The following is a 10275-nucleotide window of genomic DNA, read 5'->3' as shown; positions in this document are numbered from 1 at the left end:
CCCATACCCATTCCCATACCCATTTCCATACTACATTTTCCATGTAAATGCAGGTGTCAAGGGGAAGGGGAGAAACCCCAGCCATTCCAAGACCTGCAAAATTCATGATGTGACTGAGAAATCAACCACACAATCGTGGAAAAGAATTGAGTATTTTCACACGATACACAACTCTATACTCCTTCGTTACATAAGCTCAAACCCACCTCTACATTATCAAAAACTTAACATGTAACTCCCTAAAACAGAATCAAAATCAAGATCCACTGACAGCCCAGTTCTATCATTTCACGAGTATCCGATTTATACTTAAATGTAATTTTAAACTTATGTTTAAAACAAAAAAATAGTAAAATATTAACTTTACTATATCCAAAATTATGACTTAGACTCATAAACAGAAGCTTTACGGAGTAATGCAGTATTTAAGAAATCTAAAAATCATTTCGGGTAGACGAGTACAAGAAAATCCAGAGTGTGCTGGAAATCTCAAAGTGTGGCCCAGGAACAAAACAACAAGTCCAGATAAGCATGCGAAAATGGCATGAGAGGCTGCTGCTGTTACCATTGAGGCAGACTTTTCTCCCACTTTTAAATCTATGATTATATTTTAAATATTTTCAGCTAGTTTATTTCACTATATAGTACCAACATAATCATTTACAGAAATTCATTTTAAGTAAAACCAACAAAATGCTAAGAGGAAACAAAGTCAATTGTTTTCATGTTTGTCTTTGATGTGAGAATAAACAATTCCAAGAAAATTTTGTAAGATTCAATCAGCAGACATCTTTAGCACACGAGTACCATACTGGGTGGGGGTGGGGGGGGCAGGGAGCGTCTACTTTAGGCAAGTTGAAAGGCAGTCTCTGCCAGCACGACTTAACAAGACAAACTGGATATACCCGCATAAAGATACAGATTCAAAATCCTTTTCACATTTGAAGGCACCCCCTGCAGAAGATTTACTTTCCAAATTGCATTCTATCTCACGTTAATCTGATATTCTAAATAAACTGCTATTTACTTGAGCAATTTTCATTCTCTAGCACAAAGAGACATGGAGATACACATGTCACAACAAAATTTTTTCATATGGAAATTTCTTTAAAGAGAAAGTGTAAGAAAATATTGACATTAAGCTTCTCCGTTCAAGGAGGTTTACCATAATTAAAACAAAGTTACAAGAGCTTAGCACATAATTAGGGGGGGAAAGGGTATCTGCTCATCAGCTAGTCAGAGAGCTAAGAAACCAGTGTCTAACGATAAAGATGTTTACTTTTTCTTTTTAATCATGCGTTGAAAAATGTAACAAGAAACTAAATCAAGTTCCTAAACTCAAGGAAATATCCCAATTGCAAACGAATCACCTTCAATGCATGAACACTGAAACAACAAAAATTCTCAACCAAAAAATTTCCTCCACTGGCAAAGAAAAAAGGTCATTTTATCTCACACCCCTCTTTTCTCCTACATCAGAAATACAGATTAAAAAAAAAAAAAGCTAAACCCAGCAATAAATACTTCATCAGGAAGAACTATTACAACGAAATTCTTTTAGGGGCGCCTGGTGGCTTATTCAGTTAAGCGTCCAACTTCAGCTCAGGTCATGATCTTGCAGTTTGTGAGTTTGAGCCCCGCATCAGGCTCTGTGCTGACAGCTCAGAGCCTGGAGCCTGCTTCGGATTCCATGTCTCCCTCTCTCTGTACCCCTCCCCTGCTCATGCTCTGTCTCTCCCTCTCAAAAATGAAGAAACATTAAAAAAAAATTTTAATGAATTTTTTTATTAACAAAACAGGAATTATACTTCAGCAACCCTAATATCAACAAAAAGGGAAAATGAAAGCGTGTTTCACACAAGACAAATGTAAGTGTGCTGGATGCAACAGCCTCGAACTCTACTAAACGCCAACATTCTTCAATTTCGAGAAAGAGGTGCCAACCAAGAGATACAAAGCTACTAAGTAATTCATTTGCGTTGAAAACGGGGCTCATGGTAAAGTGAAACAAGGAGAGAAAATCAGTCTAATATTCTGTTTTTTACTGACAGACTTGAAAAGTGTTTTCCTCCTGCTAAATATTAGATAAAAACCATTTCTGATTGCCCTCTGCTTTGATCCCTTTCTTCTTGAGCCGAGGATATAAAAACAAGTAAAAATGCTTCCAGTCCATCAAGTGCCGCCAGCACGGGCTCTGACATCTATCCAAGGTCATCTACTACTCGTCATCTCAACTTTCAGTGCTCCGATCCAAGCCACCGGCCATCTCTACTCTCCACCGCGGTGAGAACCACTAAAATGGTTCTTTGCTTTCAACACTTACCCCTCCACAATCCATTCACTAGAGAGTAGCCTCAGAGATCTTTTTAAAACATAAATCCAATACTGTCATCAATGGCTTTCAACTCGTCTTATGAAAGAGTCAAATGGCGGCCTACAGGCCCCTACATGACCGGTTCCCTGGCAATCTCGCCTTGCCCGTCTTTTCCCATGCCGGCCCTCATACCACTCCCAGTCACAGTCTCTCCAGCTTGGCGCTGTTAACACGGCAGGCAGGACGCTTCTTGGCTGCGGGGGCCTGTCCGTGCATCACAGGACGTTTAGCGGCACGGCTGGCCTCTAGCAACTTGTACAAGTAGCATCAGTACCCCTGTTTTGTCTCCAGACAACCAAGGACGTCTCCAGGCACTGCTTTTAAAGAAGCCGAGGGCTGGTTCCCCTCTCATTCCCTCTACCTGAAGTGCTTACCCCTAATAACTTGGCTTGCACGGCTGGTTCCTTATCACGACGGTGTCAGCCTGGCTGTTCTGGCCTACTCCCAGAGGCCTTCTCTATCCACCCTATGTAAACTTGCACCTACCTCCATCATATCTGTAGCCCGGCATTTAACGTAACAGGGTACAAAGTAAGTGCTCAAAAGAATCGTTGAAAGAATGCATACATGTGTTGTCAGTATTTATGAGAAAAGTGCTTCAGTGGCGAGATCATAGTATGTAAAATAAGATGCCACAGCAGCGCTCCCGGACGGTCCCCTATACTGTGTTTCCCTGCATCTCTCAAATGCACACCTACCAATGTACCTTTCATGCTTTCCTTTGAACATACTCGTAGCATTACCTTCAGTAACAGGGAACGTGTATGTGTTCACAGCGCCTTAACAGAACAGTCCACCACCAGAGCATCCTTCCAAATGGTGGAGAACAGAGAGGTATGTGAACTGTTCAGTAGAGCATTGAAGGCACTAAACACCCAACCCGCAGCTAAAATTAGCCATGGCAAAGGGAATTCTGGTAGGTTCCATCACGGACACAAATGGCTCACCGTTCTATCTTAACAGTCGCTCTTCGGTCTATCTTAAGTGGGTACAAAAAGGTCAACAATTTTTATTTGAAAAGTAAAAACTAATGAGAGAAAAACATGACTGTGGTTATTTCAAAAGCAAAAGGCTATAATGAATGAAATGTGAGAGCTGAATCTTAGTGTTTTCACGTGAATGTAAAACTGTTCAGGTTAACCATATTCTAAAGAGTTAAGCCATGTGAAATTGTAAAGCCTCTGATCAGTAATCCAACCGGATTCCCCTCAACTCCAAAAAAGACTGATTCCCTCAAGCCACGAATGTCCTTTTAGTTACTTCTGCAAGTGTTTTTGATGTTAGTACTTTGAATACTCATTTTTTGAGAACATCAACGCAGTTGCTCTCTTAAAAATGACGTCGTTGCCCTCGATGGCCGAAACACATTTCTAGGTATTTGATCAAAACTGCTGATTTAAAAAGCCATCATTCATCAGAGCGTTCGCATAAGAACTTTTGCAAGGTGCAAGCGAGATGTTGCAGCTCGGTGGGGGAGGGGGAAGAAAAGCCAGCACGTACCAGTTGTGCACCATGAGTTTCTGCACGGCCAGAAGAGCATTGTAGCGAACCTGCTGGTCCTCATGGTGCATGTGGTTCATTACCAGCTGCTTCCCGCCAAGCTGCTCAATAACCCTGCGGAACAGAAGGCACTTTGTGAAGATGCGGCAATTACTTCCCAGCTCCTGCTGTCAGCCAGCAGAAGGCCCGTGTAGCAAAGTGACTAGGGACTTTAAAGACGAAAGTTACAATGTGGTAAGTAAACCAACACGCGTCTTTAAAACATTTTTTTTTTTTTTCTGAATCACAGATTTAACGTATTCCAAGATATTCTCTCTTAAACTCCCACTGGTGAATCCGGCTGTCAGTCTCGTTGCCTAACCCAGGCACATCTCATCTACCTGGGTATCTCACAGCCTGCTGCAGTCTTCTGGATCCTGTTCTCGATCACCGTTTTCTAAGCTGCCGAGTGTTACAACTTCTTCATTGCCGGTATTCGTGGCTTGCTTAAAACCGGTATACTAAACACCATCTAATGTCTGCACCCATATCAGATCAGTATCCAGTCCACCGGCTGCCGTGCTGGGAGACAGCTCATACGCAGACAGCAGGGGACACAGGGTTAAAAAGCACCTGGTGGAAGCCATGTTAATTTCCTGAGAAAGACTCGATCTTTAAGACAGCCGCCCTCTCTTACAATGATGCGATATGCCACGTGATGTCCTGGCCAGTGAAACAGAGGAGGAAATTCCGACTGTCAAGGGCACCCAGATGATTGCCAGCCGACACCGCTTTCTGTCGCTGTGTCCCCTACCACCAGGAAAACCCCCGTCACCACAGATGCACAAATGAAGTGAAGAGGCGATTCGCTTCGCGAACAGAAAGAGGTTGTGTGTGCTGTTGCGAGGGTGTGGCTGCGGCGACAGCTGTGGGGGCTCCTACGTCCACACGGCAACGTGGAGCCCGCAGCCTCACCGTCGGTGGAGAGCAGCACCTCCACACACAGTCGGCGATAAGGCACTAGGAACTCTGGCAGAGGAAGACGGTCCCGAGGATGGGCAGATGGGGCAAGCGTGAGAGAGCGGCTTTTATCTGTATACCTTTTTATACTTCCTTTTCAAAACACCTCTTTTGAAAAATGTACTGACATCGAGGGGGAAAGAACAGTATAATTATAAGCGAACATTAATCGCTTGCCATGTGTCAGGTCCTCTGCTTTAACACATCACTTTAACATCAGCTCTGCCCTTTCTCAGATATGTTCCACTGAGTCATTTAATCTAGTCAATCCCTTCCTGGCAAATGAAGGGAGCCCGGACACTTCCTTCACGGTATGGTATTAAGCCCAAAGGCCGTAGAGCCCAGGTCCCCGCAATACGGTAAGCCCATGTCTGCTGCTATGATGACGATGAGAGTGATCACGGTGAGGGTGATGAGGACGCAGGGGCTGTTCCCCTTCAACCTATTCTCCTCACTGTGGTCAAAGTGACCTTGCCAAAAATCTGAATTGTCACTTGCCCTGATTAAAAACAAAACAATGGCTGACTGGGTTCTTCACAGCCTGGGCTGGACTTCCTGTCCAAGCGCCTCACAGAGCACGGTCGCCTACCTGTGCTCTCTGCGCGGACTCCCTTGACCTTCTTTCAGGTCCTTCAGCCACAGGGCCTTAGCACATGCTGCTTTGTCTCCCAGAAGTTTTCCCACTTCATATGACACATAACTTCTATTCATCTTTCAGATCTTGCCTCAACTGTTCCTTCCTCAAAGAAGCCTTCTCTTTCTCCACTTTAATCCCCCAAATATGCCCTTTTCGTGGCACTTTGTATCTTCCTTTCATTGTATTCATGAGCTGCAATTTTGTACCTGAATGGCTTTTTAAAATATTACATGTGTCTCCCTCATTATACAAGAAGATCCATGAAAGGCAAATCTATGCGTGGTTTTGCTTACCCTCTGTTCCAAAGGGCTCAAGACAGAAGGCCCTCGTCAAACATCTATTAGCCATATTATTACATTTTATTAACATGTACATTAATAACAATGTCTATTATCACCCAGTTTATTTTTCTCCAAATGACATCACTGAAGGACCGGTAAGCCTTCAAAAAACAGAGGCCTTTACTGCAGCCAAAGTGCCTGAAGATAACCCTCCCTCAACTGCTCTAGCACACTATTACTAGAATTCCAAATAATTGTGATAGCAAACATTTACACAGCACTCACTACCTGCCGGCCTGCCATCTCTGCACCTCCCATGATGAACTCTTCCAAGAGCTGTGAGGGGTCTAGGCTGGCCATCAGGATAAACAATAGAGAACGGAGATTTAAAAGAGAAATACGCAAGTCCAGGGTAACACTGAAGAAGAAGAGAGTCACAAGGCCCAACGTGCCTTCTTCTCACATATGCGCAAGACTCCCCCACTGCCGCGCTGCAAAATACGGACCTGCCTACTCTGATGACTTGACCGGGCATGAGTTTACCTGACGTCTTTGTAACCAGGCTAATTTTTTGGAACTGCTGAAACTGATACGTATACATGTATGAGATGACAATAATAATATGAGCTCCTCTGCCTCAGTACCTACTGAGATGCCAAATCCACAGATATGAGACACTAACAGGAAACCGTGAGAGCACGTCACATACAGAATTTATAAAGAACTCTAGTGATTTTTAATCCCCTTAGGGATTAAATTCTATTTCCAACATTAAAGGATCCAAGGAGGGGAAGGACGGTTTCTGAGTGTTCTGTAGAACGTGACGGGCCCCGAGGTAGGTCCCTGCCCTGCAGAAAAGAAAAAGGTGCTGACGGCTTCCAACCCCACGCCAAGCAAAGCACACACAGAGGCAGGGAGGACAGTGGCCTGGTGCCCGACAGCGGCATGAGCCTGAGAGGTCACAGTAACCCACAGCAGCAAAGAAGAGGGGGCTGCGTCAGGATCGGCCGACGTCCCCAGAGCCTGGGGTGTCAAGAAGTTTGAGTGGCACCACGAGCCGGACGAAGCACACGGCGGCTCGGCCCAACCACAGGGGCTGCGGTGGGTGGCCCAGAAAAGGGGCCTCCGACGAACCCAGAAAAGTGCTCCCAAGAGAAATTACCAGCTTCAGACATCCAGCAGGGGGGAGAACATAAAGCAGCCATCCATAACAGCAAGCAAGAAACCCCCCCGCTCCTCCCCGTCGCCTCCACCTTCTCTGCTCACCGGCCTCAGGAAGACTGAGGCAACGGCAGGTAAGCTCAGGGAAACAGAGCCAGGAAGAGGAGGGACTGTGGGCCTGTACCTGCCGAGGGCATCGCAAAGAGAGACGTCCTTCCTGTGAGTACGCAGCGAGAAGGACTGCTAAATGTCTTCAACCAAACGCTTTCCGTGATTTAAAACGATCCCGGGGCTGTCATCTCGGCCTGAGGGGGAAAGGACTGCAACCCACCTAGGCTTTCATCCAAAGGCATGGAAAGATTATCATCACAGAATAAGTTTCAGAAGGGTTTGCGGGGACAGATCCACAGCCATTCTTACTTCACTGCAAACTGCCTACTCAGCTGCCCGATCTGTGTGGGTACGGATGAGCCACTTTGGGGGGGGGGCTGGCAGGGCCGGCTTCTGTGTCCTGCTGTTTAACCCAACAGCCCCGTCTCCCCCTGCCCTTGCCTACCCCTCTCAGAGGGACTTCCGTGCTTCGAGAGTTTGGAAGCAGGACTCTGAGACACTCATCCGCTCCCTCTTTTCTCTTCCACGCTGTCCAGTGCCCCCCGGGGTTAATGGGTTCGGTACCAGGAAGGCACAGCACATTCCCCAAAAGTGACTTTATCGGTGAAGATTCTAGTTTGGCTTCTATCTGTTATCTCCGTTGTCAAGTATTTCAAATAGCTTGGAATTCAGGCAAGTAGGAAAGGAATTCTTTACCGGGCCCCCTCTGGATACCTCCAACACAGGAAATACAGCCAACTCTCATTATTTATGGTAGTTGTGTTCTCTTAAAGTCACCATGAACCCTGATTTAGTGAATACTGAGACTCCTAGGGGAAATACAGGATTACGTTCCTGCAAGCCTCTGGTCACGACATTCTTATCAACCTGTCAATACAAAGCCTTGTTTTACATGTTTCTGTTTGAAGACAACTGATTTAACCTACGTTGTTGACTCATTAACATTGAACCCACGGCCAACAGCGCTAGAACTGCCTGAATGAAGCTTATCTAACGTATGTACTTCCTCCATAAGGCACATCACAGCCTTCTTGTACTTAGCAACACTGAACAGCACGTCAGCACGATGCTCGGGGGCCATTTCACACAGTGAAATCACCCAACAAAAAGCACGAAAATGCAAAATACATGACACTAAACGAATCCCAAGAAGGACACCGGCTTACAGCACAAGAGCTAAGACAAGAAGGCAGAGTATCGCCTTGTTTGCCTAGCTGTGCGTCCAGCAACTCAAACGTTCGTTCCTCTGCTCTGCACACGTCCACAGATGATCTCGAAAGCATGAGTATTTGGGGATTATCAATAAATTTTAACCAATAGGCAAATTCACAAATATAGAATGCATAAAAAACGAGGATCAACTGTATGTGAGTAAATATAATCTCAGAAAGCTGCCATATTGTATGTGAAATATGATGGATTTAAAAAACAGAGATCATATACCATTTATAACAACAACGGTAACATTTTTATAGGTGTCAGCTATAGTTTTTACATATAACATATGTTATACATACAACATATAGCTTCATAGTTTTTACTTCATGTAATCCTCACAGCAAATGTGCTGCCTACTCCTCTATAAAGTGGTTTTTCGACATTTTAAACCCTTGCCCCTTTATACTATCTTCTCATTACCAGTAGCAAGTAAATTTTGAAGACTTTGGCTTTTAATAATGTACATTATTACATTTATTATATTATTTCATAGTATTCATATTATATTATTAAGCATATATATTAAGTATTCGTATTATATTATTATATTATATCATTTTCAAACCATAAACATTACTGCCCTCCACTCCAGAAATTCCAACAGGTCTCACGGAGTGGACAGACAACCTCCACTCCACTGAAACTCACTGCTATAAAAGAGACAGACGTTTCCCATCTTCTAAATTTAATTGAAACACCAATTCATTTCAGATTATACAGGATGTCCAAAATCACTGATGTGTGAAAAAATGGTGAGAAAAGAGGATTTCCAGTTAATATATTAACACAAGACATCATTAAAAAGACAGGGTATTTAAATGATTTGATTTAGAACTAGATCCGAGCACTTTGTTTATAAGCTATTGCCTAATAGGGAAAAACTTGCTAACTGTATTTCAAAACAAGTTGAGTTGGTAGCATGTTAGGCTTTAAAGACCTAGAATACATGGTTAACAAGCTCAGTACTGGTTAAGAACTTTTAAGGAATGTACCAGCCGGTGAAACACAGAAACGCAATTTTAGAGTAAGCTTTAAAAATCCTAAAAAGCACAGAACCATTTTTGTTTGTTGTAAAGGTCTTTGTCCTCTCAATGTAATTCTGTAATATATAACATAGTCACATAAAAGACCCTGGTAAGGATTCTACTGTTTAGCATTCAATTCGTGGCTAATGAAATCATATCACACTGTAACACATTATAACATATTATGATAACACAACATATTGCTAAAAATGGTTAAGTTGCATGTATGATTTCATTTACACGCAAGTAGGCACTCTCACATCCGTGTAACAATACACCCTCTAGAGTCTACAAGTTTAATGGCACAGAAATCACTATTCTGTTCACTGTTTTGTATTATTCTAGTTTGTTCCCCTTAACATTTTTAAAAACTAAAATAATACAGGAAAATATTTACCAGACTTCTGAATGAGCAAGTTCTTTCTAAGCACAAAAGTAGTGAGAGAAACCACAAAGGTTTTCACTGGAATGTAAAACATTAATGCCTAGTGAATTAATGAATTTCAATATATGGTAACTGAAATGTACATGATAAAAATCTTATGAATAGAATAATACTGTAGACAGCAAACTTTTAAGATGTCTGCCTTAAATGTGGCAACTAAATTCCCTATAAATCACATAAGCAATCAAAATACAAATTGAAAAGCACCAGGTACCAGCTTCCCCTGTGAGAGTTTAAAGAGAAATGAGTACATTCATTGCTGCTGAGAGGGTGGTAAAGACACTATTCTCACAATCGGCTGCTTGGAGCCTGAATTGCCCTAAATTTAATAATGTTTTTCAGATCTCAGAAGTACTTATATACTCTCTCTCATGGAATGTATTTAAGGGACCAGAAAAAAAGGAAATAATCAGAAATGTTTGCAAAGACGTTCGCTGTGTTTTCATAATAATGAAAAGCGGGAAACATATCAAATAGCCACTAGTAAGATTTGAGCAAATTGGAATACTTTTTTTTTTTTTTTT

General features: G+C 42.9%; 1 protein-coding gene and 1 long non-coding RNA gene across 4 annotated transcripts in view; both read right to left on the bottom strand.

Moving 5' to 3' along the window:
- ATP6V1H (ATPase H+ transporting V1 subunit H) overlaps nucleotides 1-10275 on the bottom strand; it is a 111290-nt gene that overhangs the window by 23366 nt on the left and 77649 nt on the right. For 2 of the 3 annotated variants that reach the window (XM_049633406.1, XM_049633407.1), the window contains one exon: nucleotides 3875-3988. The exons of the other annotated variant lie outside the window; for it this stretch is intronic. In XM_049633406.1, the coding sequence (XP_049489363.1) occupies nucleotides 3875-3988 (114 nt within the window). The remainder of the gene's footprint in view (nucleotides 1-3874; nucleotides 3989-10275) is intronic. 3 annotated transcript variants of the gene reach the window in all.
- LOC125924698 (uncharacterized) lies at nucleotides 1480-3867 on the bottom strand. Its single transcript, XR_007458523.1, has 2 exons — nucleotides 3248-3867; nucleotides 1480-1734 (listed from the first exon to the last, which is right to left on the bottom strand). It is a non-coding gene; the product is annotated as an uncharacterized LOC125924698 (long non-coding RNA).

Source organism: Panthera uncia, chromosome F2 (assembly GCF_023721935.1).
Source record: "Panthera uncia isolate 11264 chromosome F2, Puncia_PCG_1.0, whole genome shotgun sequence".
In the NCBI taxonomy this organism is placed as follows: Eukaryota; Metazoa; Chordata; class Mammalia; order Carnivora; family Felidae; genus Panthera; species Panthera uncia.
This window is presented reverse-complemented; position numbering and strand designations above follow the sequence as displayed.